The sequence below is a fragment of the Littorina saxatilis genome, linkage group LG12 (assembly GCF_037325665.1).
Source record: "Littorina saxatilis isolate snail1 linkage group LG12, US_GU_Lsax_2.0, whole genome shotgun sequence".
Taxonomy (NCBI): Eukaryota; Metazoa; Mollusca; class Gastropoda; order Littorinimorpha; family Littorinidae; genus Littorina; species Littorina saxatilis.
Window position 1 is genome coordinate 11,748,775 of NC_090256.1, and position 21,238 is coordinate 11,770,012.

The 21,238-nt window shown below is 42.0% G+C and overlaps 1 protein-coding gene across 1 annotated transcript in view; it reads left to right on the top strand.

The window, feature by feature from the left end:
- Positions 1 to 19,170, top strand: part of LOC138981250 (cilia- and flagella-associated protein 58-like) — a 54,032-nt gene extending 34,862 nt beyond the window's left edge. Inside the window, exons 12-19 of the mRNA XM_070354089.1 lie at positions 1,660 to 1,821; positions 4,072 to 4,260; positions 5,066 to 5,164; positions 8,871 to 9,094; positions 15,232 to 15,343; positions 16,130 to 16,354; positions 17,812 to 17,942; positions 18,565 to 19,170. Of these exons, the coding sequence (XP_070210190.1) occupies positions 1,660 to 1,821; positions 4,072 to 4,260; positions 5,066 to 5,164; positions 8,871 to 9,094; positions 15,232 to 15,343; positions 16,130 to 16,354; positions 17,812 to 17,942; positions 18,565 to 18,709 (1,287 nt within the window). The 3' untranslated portion in view covers positions 18,710 to 19,170. The remainder of the gene's footprint in view (positions 1 to 1,659; positions 1,822 to 4,071; positions 4,261 to 5,065; positions 5,165 to 8,870; positions 9,095 to 15,231; positions 15,344 to 16,129; positions 16,355 to 17,811; positions 17,943 to 18,564) is intronic.
- Positions 19,171 to 21,238: the final 2,068 nt, after the last annotated feature.

A 21,238-nucleotide genomic window follows, 5' to 3' on the forward strand; every position in this document is an offset into this window, starting at 1 on the left:
TATTTTGGTCACATTTCATAAGGGTCAAAGTGACCTTGACCTTGATCATATGGGACCAAATGTGTCTCATGATGAAAGCATAACATGTGCCCTACATAATTTTTAAGTTTGAAACAGTTATCTTCCATAGTTCAGGGTCAAGGTCACTTCAAAATATGTATACAATCCAACTTTGAAGAGCTCCTGTGACCTTGACCTTGAAGCAAGGTAAACCAAACTGGTATCAAAAGATGGGGCTTACTTTGCCCTATATATCATATATAGGTGAGGTATTCAATCTGAAAAACTTCAGAGAAAATGGGAAAAATGTGAAAAATAGCTGTTTTTTAGACAACATTTATGGCCCCTGCGACCTTGACCTTGAAGCAAGATCAAGATGCTATACATCAATCAGGCTATCCCCACCATCAAAAAGATAGCATGCATTACTAAAAACACGTCATGAAGAAGCTAGAATCAGAGCGGGACAACTACATGAATCAGGCCATCCCAACCATCAAAAAGATAGCATGCACTACTAAAAACACGTCATGAGGAAGCTAGAATCAGAGCGGGACAACTACATCAATCAGGCCATCCCCACCATCAAAAAGAAAGCATGCACTATAAGAAACACGTCATGAAGAAGCTAGAATCAGAGCGGGACAACTACATCAATCAGGCCATCCCCACCATCAAAAAGATAACATGCACTATAAGAAACACGTCATGAAGAAGCTAGAATCAGAGCGGGACAACTACATCAATCAGGTCATCCCCACCATCAAAAAGATAGCATGCACTATAAGAAACACGTCACGAAGAAGCTAGAAGCAGAGCGGGACAACTACATCAATCAGGCAATCCCCACCATCAAAAAGATAGCATGCATTATAAGAAACACGTCATGAAGAAGCTAGAATCAGAGCGGGACAACTACATCAATCAGGCCATCCCCACCATGATGTGCACCAGCAGAAGTACGCCATGAAGAAGCTAGAATCATGGAATCAGGCCTTTACCACCATCACAAAGGTTACATGTGTTAAAGATATACACCAGCAGAAGTCCGCCATGAAGAAGCAAGAATCATGGAATCAGGCCTTTACCACCATCAAAAAGGTTACATGCGTTAAAGATATACACCAGCAGAAGTACGCCATGAAGAAGCTATAATCATGGAATCAGGTAATCCCCACCGTCAAACAGGTTAAAACCATCGCATGACGAGTCCGCAAGTTTGACTCGACTCGTGAGAAAGTCCCCAAGCAGACAATGAAAACAAGACTCACCTTGAAAAATAACAAAACAAAAACACGCTTAGATGTGTCTGGTTATTTTTATGTCTGTTTAAAGTTTATTTCTAAAGGTTAATAGCCTTCTGTGCAGAGACAAATAGTTTCTACAGGTTAGCCTTCTGTGTAGAGACAAATAGTTTCTAAAGGTTAGCCTTCTGTGCAGAGACAAATAGTTTCTAAAGGTTAGCCTTCTGTGCAGAGACAAATAGTTTCTAAAGGTTAGCCTTCTGTGTAGAGACAAATAGGTCAAAGGGGCGTTAAAGGGGCATTAACAACTCTAAGAACCAACCAGCCTGTGCATGGACCCAATCGGCGACCGGCCTTCGCGATCTATTCATGCACTTTTTACATTGCGAATAATTGCTGCTGGCTTTGTGTGTAGGGTATGAAGGTGTCAGAGAAGGAGCGGAGGTCGATGGATGTAGTGTTCTACTACATGAGGCTGATCGCAGAGGAAGAGATGACGATGATGGAGATGCAGAACATGTACGAAAGCACGAGGAACGAGCACGTCATCTACAACAGGCATATTCTGCAGCTGAAGGTAGAGTGTGTCGGTACTAGTTGTTGTTCTGCTGGCAATAGTAGTAGCAGTAGTAGTAGACCTATGAAGAAGGTTTGCTCCAAGCCACACACCAAAAAAAAAAAAAAAAAAAAAAGGCAAAAAATAATTGTAGTAGCAAACCTGCATGCAGCTGAGGTTAAAAAAAAATAAAAAAAAGTAGCAGTAGTACTAGAAGAAGAGTAGAAGTAGTAGTAGTAGTTATATAAGTAGTCGTCATCGTAGTGGTTATATAAGTAGTCGGTGTCGTAGTAGTTATATTAGTAGTAGTCGTAGTAGTAGTGGTCGTAATAGTCGTCGCCGTCGTAGTAGTAGTACTAGTAATACTAGCAGAAGTAGTTCTACTTCACGTGGCTCATCGCAGAAGCAACTCGCGATGCAGAACCTGTACGGAGGCACAAGGAACGAGCACGTCATCTGCACCAGGCATATTCTGCACCAGGCATATTCTGCAGCGAATGGTAAAGCGTGTATAGATAATACGAGGGGGACTCATTATATTTTGCAACCTGGGCTAACTAGTGAAGTTACTACTTTGCCTTTTTCATGACATCAAAGACCAGTTTTGGGAAGACTTTTGACAAATAAAATTACTTGATTCCGTGCAATTTTCATTCAATGCGATAAAATGTCCAGTAAGGGTTATGGGTCTCCTGCCCGCAGGGTTGACCTTTCGCGAAGAGATTTTTGAGCTATGATGTATTCTGGCTACTGCCAGGGAAAAGAGTGCTTTTTAAGCTTAAAATACTGTCTGGTGAAACAATCTCCACCGAAAGCCACTATTTTCAGGTGATTCAGACAGTTCATTACTGGAGCGTGGACGTTAACAAACGTTGACCGTTGTGGTCGAATGGCAACAGTCGTTACCCCAGAAAACGTCTTAGTCCCTGATTGAAAAGGACCCAACAATGATATACACTGAAATACATGATAGAATAAAATTTAATTGGGAAGTCTCACTTTTAGTTTCAAGGAAACGTTGTGACCGTTGGGTGCCCCATAACCATAGTGAAGAGCAAAAGCGGGGTAGGTGCACTCATATGCTATGAACATTTGACGGAAGAAGGTTTCCTCCCGTTTGGGGCATCGTAACAGATGACCAAACATGGGAAAACTAATAGGACCCAAAGATAAAGCAACTGTTGGCGGTGTGGGTCTTCCTAGATGAGAGCCCACCTGTAAAATCCATAAGAAACAGAAGTGCTTCCTAACAAATTAATCATAGTGTATTTCTTTGCAAAATCCGGCCACGTTGCCACCATATCACTTGACAGACAACCGATAACTGCTGACTGGTATGTCAACCACCGCTTGCCTCATTTCTGTCTGGTATGTTGTACACGACGTCCTCGAACGGGTGTCCGGGGTCTACTGCTCCATCACGAAAAATCCAGCACTCACACATCAGCTGTAACTCTTGACTTTCTAGCCGCCAATGATGTTCACCTTGTCACCTGCCTACCATATTCACACGCCTCAGACCTCCATCAAGAGGCAGTTGAAGGGAAAGCAGTTCCAGAACACCGAAGATGCCCGAGCATTCCCGAGGGCGTTAATTTTGACATACCCCAGTCAACGTGTTCGGGGGTCATGGACAGCTGGTTTAAGAAAATGGTACAATGTGAACAAGCTGAGGAAAGATTCTTCCAAAAACTGGAGCAGATAGATTGGCTGTAAGTGTTGTAGAAAACCCAGGTTGTAAAACATAATGAGTGGCTTTCGTAGACGAAGAACAAGAAAAAACAAAAGTGACAGTTGTGGTACCAGTAGTACCAGTAGCAGTAACAAGAGTAGTAGTAGCAGCAGCAGCAGATGTTCAGTCAACTTGACCTGGCGATCACCTTTCCATGAGGACCAAGAGGATCCCCGAACAGGTGTTTTTTTCTTTCTATATAATTCACCTTTCCATAACGGCCACCTGTCTAAAACCACCACCTGAGGCTGTCCAGGATCGATCCTTGGGATGGTCGTTATTAGACAGGTATGACTGTAATAGAAGTAGTAGTTGCAGCAGCAGTGGTCAGTAGTAGTAGAAGTAGTAGCACACGTCGTTGTGTTCGTGGCCACTCCAGCTCTACAAATTATGAGCCCATTTTCTTATACGAGACAGTTTTAAGAGCCGGTGTTATGAAGCAAACTAAATGAATCCGTCCGATGAGCCAATTTTACGACTCAGTTTTAAGAGCCAATTTTATGAGTCAGGCAAAAGCTGAGATTGAACTCTGTTGCAAGGACCTGATGACCAACCTGAAAGCCAAGACCATGGCGATGCAGTACGAGGCTCAGAAGCTGGTGCAGGAGAGAGACTACAGGGATGAGTGTATCCTGCACGAGACCATGGCCTCGCAGAAGCTCAGCAGGCAGACCTTCATTCTCAGGGTCAACCTCAAGGACCTCAAGGAATCCAACACCAGGACCAAGGTGATTGGAATCGTGCCTCACGCGTTTTGCGTTGTGTATATGAAATGGGATGGCCATGGGTCTAGTATGTGTTTACACTTTCTACCCCACCTATGTTGACAAAGTTTTTTTTTTAGCAGAGACCAGCTCTGCTGCAGCAGGTCACTCAGAATAATAGTAAATGTGTAGCAACTATGTAACAATACGACCGGCACGGTTGGCCTAGTGGTAAGGCGTCCGCCCCGTGATCGGGAGGTCGTGGGTTCGAACCCCGGCCGGGTCATACCTAAGACTTTAAAATTGGCAATCTAGTGGCTGCTCCGCCTGGCGTCTGGCATTATGGGGTTAGTGCTAGGACTGGTTGGTCCGGTGTCAGAATAATGTGACTGGGTGAGACATGAAGCCTGTGCTGCGACTTCTGTCTTGTGTGTGGCGCACGTTATATGTCAAAGCAGCACCGCCCTGATATGGCCCTTCGTGGTCGGCTGGGCGTTAAGCAAACAAACAAACAAACAAAAATGTAACAATACGCACGAATGCAGGCGTTAGATCGACGTTACAGGAAGCGACTGAAGCTAACAGTCTGAGCTGATATATCCGTACCTGGTCAGATAGAGCCATATATGTGTGGGTACGGATATATCCGTACCTGGGAGACCATGAGTTAAACACTTTTTTGCAGCTATTTCCACCTTTTGATACACTAAGACCGTGTGTATTAGGACGGTTTTGCGCTTTATGATTTCTTAATCCATCTACATGGTGATGATACTGATTAAGGAAACGCCACACACCTTTGTGACTAGCGTACCTTTTTTTTATGCAGGTTATCATCGAGAACCAAGACATGGAGGAGAAAAAGATGATCAAAATTACGAGAGTGATGAAGCAGGAAAGAATTAGAGAAGTGAAAGGACTTGAGCTGGTGAGTTTCCTGTCGTTATTACGGTGAGTTTCCTGTCGTTATTACGGTGAGTTTCCTGTCGTTATTACCATGAGTTATATTGCCATTTAGGTGAGTTTTCTGTCGTTATTACCATGAGTTATATTGCCATTTAGGTGAGTTTCCTGTCGTTATTACCATGAGTTATATTGCCATTTTGGTGAGTTTATTATCGTTGTTAAGGTGAGTTTCCTGTCGTTGTTACCATGAGTTATATTGCCATTTAGGTGAGTTTATTATTGTTGTTAAGGTGAGTTTCCTGTCGTTACTACCATGAGTTATATCAGAGACATAGATAGATAGAAGAGATGCGAAGCGCTGTCTTCCCGCTTGCGTTATCTTCGCCTACAGCAGGGGAAAGTAATCCTCCCACTGGCGCCAAGCTCGCGTTATCTTCGCCCACGGCAGGGGCAAGTAATCCTCCCACTGGCGCCAAGTGTTGTGTTTTTAAAGAGTTATAACTGTTTCATAGAAAATCATAGATAATAAAACATGCAAATTGTTAATTATTTGCACTCATGAGAAACAGAAAATCACAACAAGAAGATTATTGCATCATTTGGTGATTAGAAGATGAATCCTAAAGTAAGCAATTTCGCTCATTTCTCCTTAAAAACTTTTTATCCACACGCCAGTGTAAGTGCGAGAACCACTTGAGTGAGACTTAAAAGCATCAAATTTAATTACAGCGCGTCAAATATTATACAAACAGATTAATGTATACACCAGTATTGCATTTGCCAGTTAAGGGAAAGCAAAGTTGCGCACAAAAGAAAATGTTAGCTCCCAAACATTGCCTCCATGCACAATGTACTTAGAAACAATGGCCGCAAGAACCGAAGGAACCGTTTTTGACTCACTTCGGGAGCCCAATCCTCTCAAATGCGTTCGTGTGCACACTATTGAAGCTACAGAATATTAATCAAGTTTACTTACCACTGATATCTCTCGTCTGAAGCTGGATATATCCAAAGAAATATGACAGAAAAGCACTTCAAATCGGTGCCAGAGAGCAAGCAAACAACGTACGGGATGATGGCTAACAATCGCGCGAGGTCACGCTGACCGAGCGCCGCGGTAACCCAAGAGTTCACGCGAGCGGCCCCCGCTTTGCATCTCTGTATGTATGTCTGGTTATATTGCCATTTAGGTGAGTTTATTATCGTTGTTAAGGTGAGTTTCCTGTCGTTATTACCATGAGTTATATTGCCATTTAGGTGAGTTTGTTATCGTTGTTGAGGTGAGTTTCCTGTCGTTATTACGGTGAGTTTATTGTAGTTATTACGGTGAGTTTATTGTCGTTGAAAAAGTGAGTTTCGTGTCGTTATTACGATGAGTTATAATGCCATTTCGGTGAGTTTATTGTAGTTATTACGGTGAGTTTATTGTAGGTATTACGATGAGTTATATTCCTAGTTGGGTGAGTTAATTTAAGTTATTGAGACATCACAGTGCGCTAAGAGATTTATAGAGCAAATCGACAAAATGAATTATTGAGTTCAATAACTATTTTCAAGATTTGCTCTATAAATCTCTTAGCGCACTGTGATTGTTTCAATAACGATATTGTCAATAACGACAAAAAGATTAGAACGTTTGAAAAAGCACATTTTTCTGCAAGCGTTTGGATCAATTATAGACAGGTCGAGTTAGATCTACTTTTGTGTGTGTGTCGGCTTTGCACATTTCGGGGGTATTGACGGTTTCATCGCCGACCATGCATTTTACGATTTGATTACCCTCTGTACCATTTCATCGATTAGAAACTAACAGTATGAGTTAAAGTTGAGCAAAATGTACCCGTTAGTGTACAGTTTCACTTAAGTATTAATTATTGGTATAAAATACAACATGTACCGAAATGTTCTATGCTCCCCAAAAAATGAACGACCCCCAAGCAACTGAGTGGTGTCCCCTGATGTCAAATCAAAAGAAGGGGCACAGCCTCGCTTTGGAAAAGGGCGGAAGAATACGCTCTCTGGAAAAGTTAGCGCACTCCAAGAGTTTTAAGCGCATTGCCATTAGCCAATCAACTGTTGCACATCAGTCATGTGACACCAGTACTTACTGACAATTGTTGTTATTACGGTGAGTTTATTGTCTTTATTACGGTGATCACTTTTGTCGTTATTACGATGAGTTATATTGCCATGTCGGTGAGTTAATTGTCGTTATTACGGTGAGTTTATTGTCGTTATTACGATGAGTTATATTGTCATTTCCTTGAATTAATTGTCTTTATTACGGTGAGTTTATGTTGTTATTACGATGAGTTATATTGCTATTTCGGTGAGTTTATTGTCGTTCTTACGATGAGTTATATTGCTATTTCGGTGAGTTTATTGTCGTTGTTAAGGTGAGTTTATTGTCGTTGTTAAGGTGAGTTTATTGTAGTTATTACGGTGAGTTTATTGTCGTTACTACCGTGATAATTTTTGTTGTGATTTCGGTGAGCTTATCATGGCTTTTACGCCGAGTTGATTTTCGTTATCACGGCGAGTGTGTTGTCGTTATTACGGCAAGTGTGCTGTCGTTATCACGAGTTTATAATTACTATTACGGTGAGTTTATTTTTGTTATTACGGTGAGTTTATTGTGGTTATTACGGTGACTGACCTGTTTACCCTTACGATTTTGGCGTAATTTATTACGATTTTCTGCAAAAAATACGCCATTCCGCAATCCGAGTCAAGACTACGATTTTCATTAAAAAAAAAAAGGAAAATTTTTTTTTTTTGTTTTGTTATTAATTCAAATGTTTGGCATTGTTTTTTTTCAATGGTAAAATGGGGTGAAAAAGCACATGACTGACCAGAGATCATGTCTGGCTGATGAGACGCTGGAGAGCCTTCTAGTGGTGAAGTCTCGCCCTCACTCATGCGGCAAGCGCAAGTACAGTAGAGAAGCGCTTGACACACTGAAAAAGGCCTACAGCGAGCAAAAGAAAAAGAATCAGTGATGCATGTGCTTTTGATGTGATCTTCTTTGAAATTATGATGACTACAAAAACTGACTGATGTGTTTTGTTTGTGAATGATGGATATAGGTGCATGATTGCGTTTCGCCGACACAGTTGTCATGTGCGTTGTAATTGGCGACAAATGCTGGATGATTACTATTTGTGTGCCAGGATTACTATTTTTGGGGCTGAGCATTACTCCAAAACACTTATGGGGGTAAACAGGTCTGGTGTGAGGTTATTGTAGTTATTACGGTGAGTTTATTGTGGTTATTACTGTGAGTGTATTGTGGTTATCACGGTGAGTGTATTGTGGTTATTACGGTGAGTGTATTGTGGTTATTACGGTGAGTTTATTGTGGTTATTACGGTGAGTTTATTGTGGTTATTACGGTAAGTTTATTGTGGTTATTACAGTGAGTTTATTGTAAATATTACGGTGAGTTTATTGTTGTTATTATGGTGAGTTTATTGTCGTTGTTAGGTGAGTTCTTTGTGGTTATTACGGTGAGTTTATTGTGGTTATTACGGTGAGTTTATTGTGGTTAGTACGGTGAGTTTATTGTCGTTGTTAAGGTGCATTTATTGCCTTTATTACGGCGAGTATATTGTCGTTATTACAGCGAGTTCTTGACTGAACGTAAAACAAAGTTGCAAAAGGCACCGCGCTCACCAGGCATTCTATCCTCACATGCCCTCACCTCACGACCTCTCCCCACTCTCGTCCAGGTGATCCGAGACGTGGACGGTCTTGACCTTGCTCTGACCCGAAGGCACCACGAGCTGCACGACCTGTACGAGCACGTCAAGCTGAGGCAATCCCTCCTAGAGAAGGGTGAGAACATGTACAACATCCGCTTCAAGGAGCACACCACCCTCACAGCCAACCTCAGGCACACCAGGGACCTGAGGAAAGCCGACCAGAAGTACAGGAACAACCTCGACAACCTTCAGTGAGTGTGAACTCGGTGATGTATGTTTTACATTAATCGGTATTAAGCAAATACACGCACACCACTGTTATATCAACCCGACCGATTGTAAAGTCAGTGATATATTTTACATTAATCGATATAAAGCAAACACACTCACACCACTGGTATGGCAACCCGACCGATCCTACAATTTCCCCCCGCGGGTTAGGGGGAAGAATTTACCCGATGCTCCCCAGCATGTCGGAAGAGGCGACTAACGGATTCTGTTTCTCCTTTTACCCTTGTTAAGTGTTTCTTGTATAGAATATACTAAAGTCAATGTTTGTAAAGATTTTAGTCAAGCAGTATGTAAGAAATGTTAAGTCCTTTGTACTGAAAACTTGCATTCTCCCAGTAAGGTCATATATTGTACTACGTTGCAAGCCCCTGGAGCAATGTTTTGATTAGTGCTTTTGTGAACAAGAAACCATTAACAAGTGGCTCTATCCCATCTCCCCCCTTTCCCCGTCGCGATATAACCTTCGTGGTTGAAAACGACGTTAAACACCAAATAAAGAAAGAAAGACCCTATAATCATTATCTGCCAATCCAACAAGCAACAAAAATTGAATTTCACTGACGACAGGACATGGCGCGCTCCATACATCCACAGAAACTCAAGCGGGCTAGATCCTTAGCGAGGGAGATCATCAAGGGAAGAAATCAAGCAGTAGTAACAATCAAATCATTTGAAATCAAATCACAATGACTGCCCAAGAGAACGAGGCGAGTTTGGCAAAACATGGAAATCAAAGAAAGTATTATGTTTGTTAGAATGTATATGTATTTGATGTTCAAATAGTATGGATTTATTCATAGTTAATATGTAAAGCGTCGAGAGCATAGTTTACTGTGGTTCGCGCTGTATAAGCTGTCATTGTTATTATCATTATTATTGGCTCACGTAAGTGTAGCCTATGCGATCGTAACTTTGTCTGTCTGTGCGTGCGTGCGTGCGTGCGTCTGTGCGTGTGTATGTCTGTGGTAGAAACTCTAACATTTGAAGACGTCACATTACATTGACGTCACATTATGACGTAAGAGGGTTAGACGTCACGCGAAGGAAGTACTGAAAGTCTCGGTCATTATTATTTTGAGCGCGCCGAGACTGGTTGGCAGTCGTGTCCTTGTAAGTAGGCTACATGCAGACAGACAGATCTAGATCTAGTGTCTCGCTTTCTTGCACAGTTTCACCTATGCTCTTTCTGTGTGTGTGTGTGTGTGTGTGTGTGTGTGTGTGTGTGTGTGTGTGTGTGTGTGTGTGTGTGTGTGTGTGTGTGTGCGTGTGAGTGTGTGTGTGTGTGTGTGTGTGTGTGTGTGTGTGTGTGTGTGTGTGTGTGTGTGTGACGGAGTGATTGAGTTTGTGTTACTGTTTGTCGATTTCTTACGTGAGCCTTGATGGCTTCGCCTCTTGTTATTTAAGTTATTGAGATATTACAGTGCACTAAGAGATAGCATAGCGCTGAGTTCAATCACCCTCCCTACTTCGTTCCTTGCACTGGCTCCTTGTCAACACCCGAATCTCCTACAAACTGTCCACTCTGGTCTACAAGTGTCTCAACGACTCGGCTCCTGAGTACCTTCAATTATCCCTGGACCTGTACACCCAGCCCTCCGACCGTCCTCTTCGTTCTGCTGCTGACCCAATCCGCCTTCACATCCCTCGCTCGAAACTCGCATCTGCTGGTCAGCGTGCATTCCCCTCCGCGGGCCCCTCCGTCTGGAACTCCCTGCCGCTTGAGCTCCGCCAGAGCCCCTCTCTTGACGCGTTCAAGAGTAGGTTGAAGACTCAGTTCTTCCCGTAGCTGGCTGTGACTTTCATGTTCGACGCGATGTGTTGTGCTCCAAATGACATCCTTGTGTTGTGCTCTGTGAGAGTTGTTTTGTGTGTGCTTAATATTATATTGTTTGGACCTAGCTATTGATGTGTACATTGTTGTTAAACAGTTGTTTGTTGTATGTTTATTAGGGTCTGCTAGTGTGTGATAGGGTTTATGTCCGTCTGTAGATGGGTGTTTTTTTCTGTTAGTCCTGTGTTGACAACTCTTCGACAAGTGCTTAGAACTGTACCCACGGGATACGCGCGATGTAAGCTTCTTATTGATTAATTGATTGAATAATTATTTTCGAGATTTGCTTTATAAATCCCTTAGTGCACTGGGATTGTTTCAATAACGATATTGTCAGTACCGCCAGAGAAAAAAGATGATTCAAAACGCACATTTTGCTACGCGCATTTGGATAGGCAGAACTGTGTGGTCAGGTCGTGAAAGATCTACTTTTGTGTGGGCTGTCTCAAGTGTATCGTGCTTTCGTCACACGTCCTGATTTGGCCTAAATGGTCCGCTGGACCCAAAAAGCAACAGCTAACTAATTAACTAGCTAACTTGTTTTAATTTCTGTTGGTGAATTCCAGTGTAGCGTCAAGATAAAAAGTGATGATCTTTCATAGAGACCTCATTTGAACTCGGAGAAAGGGCTGTGCTCTTAGTCATTTGCGATTCAAACCCTCCAGTCGAGCTTCGACGGATTGACTGTGCAGAGTGGTGCGCCTTGAATTGACTCCAATGACTGCTCAACGGTTAGCACATTTTCAAAATAAATGTGGTATGTTTCTTGTGTTGTATCTTCACTCATCGGGGAGTCTGGTACTAAATATGAACCTTAAGAATGCTCTAAACTCTACACGTATTATATCCCCATCGTTGTTTCGTTCACATTTGCCCAACATGTTAATTTGCTGAGCGGGGTTTATGTCGTCTGCTAGGCTTGGGCAATCGAACCACTGCAGTCTCATTTCAAAAACAAAAATTGCTCGTCACGTTGCATTGAGTCTGCACGCATGAGGCAGGCTGGTAATAAGTCTTATATATGGTACTAGATGAATACCCGCTTCGCCGGGTACGGCTGCGCCGGGAAGAAGTCGATCCGAATACCCGGCTGCGCCGGGGACCCGGCTATGCGCACCGCACGGAGGAAGGGAGATAATCGCGGCTAAAAACACTGGAGAAGATAAGGAAGAGTTACTGGTAGTGGATCCAGACAAAAAAAACAAAATCGGTTCAGCACAAAAAACAAAATCGGTTCAGCGCTGCGCGCTGAGAGCACGTGTTGAAATATCTCATCGACCAGGTTGTGTCCCGGGTGTACCTGAATATGCCCACCAAATTTGAAGCAGATCCATCGAGAACTTTGGTCGTGCATCGCGCACAGACACACAGACACACAGACAGACAGACAGACAGACACTAGTTGTATATATATGTATATAGAAGAACGTTCTGAACCCTACACGTTTTCGATTCCGATTGTTGTTGCCTTGAAATAATAATTCGGAAACCATTCATTTACTGAACTGATGCAGTCGTATTTCAGTGTAGTCTGCTACGTATGACAGAGTCGATCGAGTCAGTCGACTTCCAAATGCTGGTCTAGCTGGTACGTTATCGGAATAACACTTGTGTTTTCCTGTTAGCCGCTGGGAATTGTATACTAACTCATCATTTGGTAATGTGGATAAGGCCAAAAAAAAAAAATTGTCTGTTTAGGGTAACATGACCAAAAAAAGTAGGGTCGGTAGGTAGGTAGGTTTTTTTTGTTTGTTTTTTGTGTGTGTGTGTGTGTGTGTGTGTAAATGCTATGTTGACTGAACATTCACTTCTTATATTTGATGAATACATGTTTCAAAACTAACGTATAAATAAAACAGAGAGAAAGGGAGAGAAAGAAACGCCAAATGTCTCTTTTTAGCATTTTTACCTCTTTTTTTTCTTCTTTTTTTTTTTGAAATCAAAAAAAAGTTTTTGGGTCGGCGCCAAATCGATAGGGTCGGTCGGGTTACCCTAAACAGACAATTTTTTTTTTTGGGCCTAATAAGCTACATGCCACTAACACGGCATATGAGAAGAATCTATGCAAGTCGAAAATGAAATGAGACGCAGCGGCGTCTATTTTTAGATCAGTGGCACTGTGTCACAGGCACATTCAATCTGTCAGAAAAAAACCCCACTTTTGCTTTAATTAAGAAGCAGGAAATTTATGGTCATTTGCAAGGTATTGTAGAGAATATAAACTACATGTCATTAATTAATTTTGAGGATGAGAGTATAATCTCGCTTAGGCAAAGGGCCGAAGAATACGCTCTGTGGAAAAGTTAGCACACTCTTGGAGTGCGCTAACAGTTTTAGCGCATCGCCATTAGCCAATCAACTGGTTCACATCAGTCATGGGACACCAGTACTTACTGACAATTATTTTTATTATTATTATTATTATTATTATTATTATTATCATTTAAGTTATTGAGACATCCCAGTGCACTAAGGGATTTATAGAGCAAATCGAGAAAATTCATTATTGAACGAAACGCATAGCGCTGAGTTCAATAATTATTTTCGAGATTTGCTCTATAAATCCCTTAGTGCACTGGGATTGTTTCAATAACGATATTGTCAGTACCGCCAGAGAAAAAAGAAGATTCAAAACTCACATTTTGCTACGCGCATTTGGATAGGCATAACTGTGTGGTCAGGTTTGTGTCAGATATATTTTTGTGTGGGCTGTCTCAAGTGTGTCGTGCTTTCGTCACACGCAAACTCTTGTTTTAATTTCTGTTGGTAAATTCCAGAGTAGCGTTAAGCTAAAAAGTGATGATCTTTCATACAGACCTCATTTAAACTCGGAGAAAGGACTGTGCTCTTAGTTATTTGCGATTCGAAACCTTCATCGAGCTTCGACAAATTGACTGTGCAGAGTGTTGCCCCTTGAATTGACTCCAAGGCCACGGTTAGCACATTTTCAAAGTAAATGTGGTATGTTTTTCGTGTTGTATCTTCACTTATTGGGGAGTCTGGTACTATTCACGACTTTTTTGCTTGACCTTTCGGATTTCATGGGGGCTGCTATTTTGTTTTCATCTCCGAAGTGTGTTCCGGTCTGAAACCGGTTTAAAACACCACTAGGATGTACAAACAGCGTCAGAGCCGCTTTAAACTTACATACGGATTACGATTCCTATCCCCAGTTTCTCATGTTGGTAACCACTGGCTATTTGTCAGATGTGTCGTTCTCCCACATTTGAACGATGCTGTAGTGCGAGCCGGTCAAAATGCCCTTTTGTTGTCAAACCACGTTCTCTTTTTCTGCGCAAACCGGAACACACTTCGTAGATGATCATTGACTATTTTTGATTGGACAATGATGCCAACGCCCACATGACCCTAGCTACAATGTCAAGGTCGGAAAGTCGTGAATATATGAACGGTAAGAATGCTCTGAACTCTACACGTATTATATCCCCATCGTTTATGTCGTCTGCTAGGCGGCTAGGGCAATCGAACCACTGAACTGCAGTCTCATTTCAAAAACAAAAATTGCTCGTCTACACGCATGAGGCAGGCTGGTAATAAGTTTTGTACATGGTAAGAACGTTCTTAACCCTACACGTTTTCGATTCCGATTGTTGTTGCCTTGAAATAATAATTCGGAAACCATTCATTTACTGAACTGATGCAGTCGTATTTCAGTGTTGTCTACTATAACAGAGTCGACTTTACGGTATCGGAAAAACACTTGTGTTCTCTGTTTGCCGCTGGGAATTTTATACTAACTCATCATTTGGTAATGTGGTTAATAAGCTACATGCCACTAACACGGCATATGAGAAGAATCTTTGCAAGTCAAAACGAGAAGAGACCATTGTGGAAGAGACACAGCCGCTTCTATTTTTAGATCAGTGGGATTCACTGTGGCACAGGCGCCTGCGATCTGTCAGAAAAAAAACCACTTCTGCTTTGAGCCGCAGGAAATTTATGGTTATTTTTTGGTAAAGTGGAGAATATAAGCTACATGTCATTAATTAATTCTGGCAAATGGTGTAAGAATACGCTCTGTGGAAAAGTTAGCGCACTCCAAGAGTGCGCTAACAGATTTAAGCGCATCGCCATTAGCCAATCAACTGGTTCACATCAGTCATGTGACACCAGTACTTACTGACAATTATTATTATTATCAAGTTGATACAATCGGTTGCCGATTTCATTTCCGGTATTTTAAAAATGTGACCCGTTAAATACCCAAATGTCCGGTTAACATAACCCCCCTATCTGTGTGAACAGAGATTGCGTGAAGTTCCTGCATGGAGAGATTGAGAAGGTTCATCTCCGCAGCAAGAGATTGATGGAGGAACTGAGCCATCCCCGTAACATCCATCGCTGGAGGAATCTGCTGGTAACATAGTTCCTTGTTTCGTGTCGGCATTCCTGTGTTTGCCTCTTTAATCAATGCATCTCTTTCTTCGTCTCCGGAGAAACCTACTTGCAACAGTAATGCCCTTTTCTCCGCGGCCATTCCTATGTTCGTCCCTTCCTACACTCTCATCCTTTCCGAAACGCTTGACAATCCTTCTGGTAACATTATTTATTTTATCTACTAGGTTCTGAATAGCCAAATAGCTTGACGCGGTGTACAATAAAAACCAACCGCCAACTTCGCCTTAACCTTATTCCCTTCCATTAGTTCTGACAAGAACTATTTATGTCACCGAGTTGCACAATGGATCTCATTGAAGAATACCTTCCCCCTTCGCCCCTATGCCTAATTTGTTAGGAGAGGTTTTTTTCAACGGTCTGTGAAAGTACCATTCACTCACTCTAATGCATGAACCTGTTTTAGAGAATGGTTGTTAAGGCCTGAACATGAGCTACAGTCATGACTAGGTGGATAGCGATTTTGACACTCGACACAGGATTTGAAGTGTCCAGTGTTGCTGAACAACATAACTGAAAAATCTTGCAAGTTGCAGCTCACTTGACATTCGACTATTTACTCCAACGAATAGGGAAGGACTCGACCACAGTGATGATTGTAAACTGCACAACTGTCTTGAAAATCAGTTGAAAATCGACTTTTTAGTCCAACGTGTAGGATTAGAACCTTATTCTTGACACCGAATTGCATAACAGAAAAACACACAATAACTCACCAGACATTCAACTTTTTATCTCCACCGAGCAGAGCCGGGACCCTGAATCGTACGAGTCGATCGGCAGCATGCGGAGATTGCGGCGTCAGATCCAGGAGAAGGTGGACCTGACTACGGAGACCACGACCAAGGTCCACCTGCTTGACAGGGAGTACATCGCGCACACCACGCGTGTCCTCATGCAGCCCAGCCCCGAGACCGTGATGCAGCTCAAGATCTATAAGCAAGACCTCAACACGCGCTTCGTGCAACTCAAGGTGAGTGCGGTGAGGGTCTTGCGAATGTTCGCGATTGTTAGTTTATTGTGGATCTCACATCCTCTTTGTGCAGCTCAAAGTGAGTGCGGTGAGGGTCTTGGGACTATTCATGATTGGTAGTGTATTGTGGATCTCACAGTCTCTTTGTGCAGCTCAAAGTGAGGGTCTTGCGAATGTTCGCGATTGTTGGTTTATTGTGGATCTCACATCCTCTTTGAGCAGCTCAAAATGAGTGCAGTGAGGGTCTTGCGACTGTTCATGATTGGTAGTTTATTGTGGATCTCACACCTTATTCATGCATCTGAAAGAGAGTTCGGTGAGGATGTTGTGTGCACAGGGTTGAGCTCAGATAGTGAAAGTCCAAAATTGCGACGGTTCGTGATTGGTAGTTTATTGTGGCAGCTACGTTATGAGAGTGTTTCACCATATTGTGATTCGTGGTTTATTGTTAAAGTTGGAACATCATATTAGTTGTTGAGCCTGATATTAAGTGGACACAGTCAACTTTGGGCTCAAATAAGGAGGCCGTTAGCCAGTTCATCCACGAGACTGTGCTGCGGCTCGAGTTGTACAAGGACGACCTCAACACGCGCTTCATGCAACTCGAAGTGAGTGCAGGGTGGTGTTGTTTACTCAGAATTGAGCTCAGTTTGAGAGAGTGCTGCGATTTCTGAGTATCACTTGGTTTGACTGTTTATAATAATAATAATAATAATAATAATAATAATAATAATAATAATAATAATAATAATAATAATAATAATAATAATAATACGAGAATTCTTAAGGCGCACACATCTCATCACAAGGCGACCTAAGGCTCACAATATATATATGCCGTGTGAGATGGAATTTTTTACACAATATATCATGCATTCACATCGGCCAGTTCTTCTTCTTCCTCTTCTTCAGCGTTCCAGAATTATCTGGTTACGTGTGAGCTCGTTTGCCCATTTGGGTTCCCCACACTATACTCTGAGAGCATAGTCAGCTCACTCCGCTTTCGTTGAGTAGGTATGCTGAGTATTTTCGTGTTTCCATAACCCACCGAACTCCGACATGGATTACAGGATCGTTTTCGTGCGCACTTAGTCTTGTACTTGCGTGTACACACGAAGGGGGTTAAGTCACTAGCAGGTCTGCACATAAGTTGACCTTGGAGATCGGAAAAAATCGGCCAGTAAATCTCAAGCCATTACGGCGAATATTGACTTTTCACGGCCTATTATTCCAAGTCACCCGGGTATTTGGTGGACATTTATTTTATCTATGTCTATACATTTTTGCCAGGAAAGACCCTTTTGTCAATCGTGGGATCTTTAACGTGCACATCCCAATGTTTATATCAATCAAAGTGAGTGGAGGTTGGTGTTCAGGACCTTCATACCACAAAATTAATGGGAGGATGGCAACCCTGAAAAACATCTTGCTAAATCTTATGTTTTGTTCTGTATCAGCAACTGACGATTGAAATGACGACGTTGCTGGATGATAAGTCAGACGGGGCGGCACGCAGCAAAGCCATCCAACACAAGATGCAGACGATTGGAGACATGTGGCTCAAACTTATGGCGAAGGAGAAGAAACAGTATGAAGCATCCTTCTGCTGGTTATTTTTTCTTGCGGTGATTTTGTTTAATCTGGGTTAATCTGGAGGAAAAGTTAACAGCAACGCAAAAAAGGATTTTTATAAAATCATGTTAGATCTATTGTCATTGTCAGCGTTACATTTGGAAGAAAGGTTAACAGTTAACAAAAAACAGATAACACTTCTGAAGTATTCAGTTGTTATAGGTTCTTGTGGTGATTTTGTTTCTTAAGAACTATTCTCATCGCGAAAGTTTATCCGGTAAATTTGCAGGAAAGTTTCATATCAACATATAATTATATGGGAATGCAATTTCACAAGAATAAAACATCGATGGCTTTGGCGTGAATGCACCATGCTCTCTCTCTCTCTCTCTCTCTCTCTCTCTCTCTCTCTCTCTCTCTCTCTCTCTCTCTCTCTCTCTCTCTCTCTCTCTCTCTCTATCTATCTCTCTCTCTCTCTCTCAAACACACACACACACGAACACACACACACACACACACACACACACACACACACACACACACACACACACACACGTCAAGTGTCAGGTGTCATACCTCTTCACCTCCCTGCACACCATGTTACCGCTACAGTCTCGTCTGCTCATCTGTCCTTACAGAGCACAGCAGGAGAGGATGAAGGTATCGGGACCCCTGTCACGTCTCCTGGGACCAAGTGGGACGCCTCAAATCAGTGGAGGCAGCGAATCCATGGTGGTTCCTACCAAGATCACCAGCCCCAGATTCGGCAAGGGCGGGCAGTAGTCTAATTATAGACCGCTGCAACGTCATGGTTTTCGTTGCGGTCCGCGCTATAGTCTAGAACGGTACTGTTTAGCTTGTCAACTGTAACATATTTTTCGGAGAAATATTTTGAACTTTTCTTTCTTTCTTTAGTTGGTTCTCTTCCTACCTTCTTCCTACCTTCTTTATCTCTTTCTTTCTTTCTTTCCTCTATCCTTTCAACAGGATTCATTGTTGAATTTGGCAGACACACATTAGATGCGCGAGTGTGAAGATGATCAGATAATGCTTTATTCTAGAATGCATGCAAATTACGTTTCTTGGAACTTTTATGAACTCTAGACTACTGCGTGGATGTGGCAGCCTGACTTAATATGAAGCAGACATTATTACTATTAGTCAATATCGATGTACATTCATGCATGCAAAATGAGTCCAAAACCTTGAAGACACGTGGATGGTTAAATAAAGTGAATAATCGACTACTTTGTTTGCTTTTTACCTGGAAAATGTGTGAATCTGCCACACTGCTAATGGGCAGAATATACCTGCGCAGTTTCAGCGGCACAGACGACGCACTGCCTATTATTTATGCCGCGATAGGGATTATGACGAGTACTTGGCCTGTTTTCCTTTCATGCAACGTGTAGCGGGCTGGGATAATCTGCAGTGCGTCGTCGGTCCTGCTTAAGTTACATATATGTGAGCGCCAGGCCTTATCAGTACCCACACGTTGTGCAGTGGTTTACACGTTATTCCCCCCTCTGCTTCTTTACCTCTGTAAATTTGTATAGAGCTAGTTATTATTCGATAAACACCCAGCAACCAAACAAGTAACGAGCCAGCAACAGCCTGAATCCTCGATAGCGCAATGGGTTGAGAAGCTGTTCTGTGTCGGTACTACTTTTGCGACTGAAAAGTTCCGAACGCTCTAATGTACGAAGTCCACATCTCTGGAGCAAACAATACAAACATACCGCGTTCAAATTAACAACTACAGGCTTGAACACATGAATCTCCATATAAAATCCATGAGTTCGGTTGTTTTCTGAATCTAGATCTGCCGTGCGCAAACGTTCAACACAAGCAAATTCCCAAGGCAAGTAACTCTCATACTTTGTCTAGCGACAAGAGTAGTTCCCCTTTCAAATTTCTTTTCACTCAGTTTCTTCGACAACAGACTGCAATCCGACGGTCAGTTTTCAACAATATTTCATTTTATAAACAGAGCACACGCAACCAAATGCACACATCTCATCAATTTAAAGAACATAAATCGGTTTCGTGCAATATTTTCCCCAGAAAACTGAACTTCATACAGTTTTTAACGTTGGAACACGGGTGCAAAAGTTCGTCTGCTAGTCCCATTTGACGAAAGAACATTATCCTAAGCGATACCAAAACATAAACAGAACACACAATATCTGCCTTTACCGCCACAGCAGAATAACAGCATATCTGTGTACTTGATTTTAGTCCAAAATAGGGAAACTGACAAGAAGTGTTAACATAATGGAATGATTTGCACGGAACTATACAACCGCGCATTAATCGATCGCCTGCGCAGGTTGATTGGTTGAGTGAATAGGATTCGATCAAACTTTCGCAAAGAACTCCTCTTTTCTTTGAATAACTGAAGAAAGGAGGAATAAAGAGGTTACACACCTCGTCTCAGTGATTATAAAAAATAATGGTCTCAGTTCGCGGTCATGATAAAGCTCGCATTTTTCATGATCCGCTAACTTCGACCATTATTTTTAATAATCACTGAGACTCGGCATGTAACCTCTACGTATGTATAGTTTTACACGGTTCTGAAGGCTACGTAGAAAGAGTTCGCAGTTTCTTCCAGCAAAAAGTGCTGACCGAGAATACGTTGATGGGACGCATGACGTAAAAATTTTTTCAAACGCGTATATAATCTGGTGTTTATTAACGCATCTTCAAAAACGTTTGCACACTAATAGTGTACACAATTAAGATGAGCCTGTATACAAAATACGAACATTCATCAAAATGTATGCAACATTCTTAAATTAATGACCCAAAAAACACAAATTAATAACGATACAAATGTTGGCCCCAATCCTATGGAAGAAATGTCGATTGACTGAAGCTGTAGTATTGGTATAAGAACTAACAATATACATCAAACAATACAATAAAACCATGTGTGCTCCAATCTCAGACAAATCAGTGTTAACTGCTTCATAAGACAACAACAACAAAATACTCGCACAGTTTGATTTAGTATTAATCCCATCACAGAATGATAACTAGATAATTACGTTACATTAGGATACCAAATGTCAGGTTTTGCACAATGACACACACAGACACACGCACACATACACTCCAACAAACACACATAAACACACCAACAATTGCACACACACACACACACTAACACCACGAACATAATATTATGTACAACACGCATATACAATTATTCTCCATATAAAAACATTAAACAAAAGTAATTACATCCTCTCTTTCTCTCTCTCTCTCTCTCTATCCCCTACGATTCTTTAACTTTCTCGCTTCCCCCTT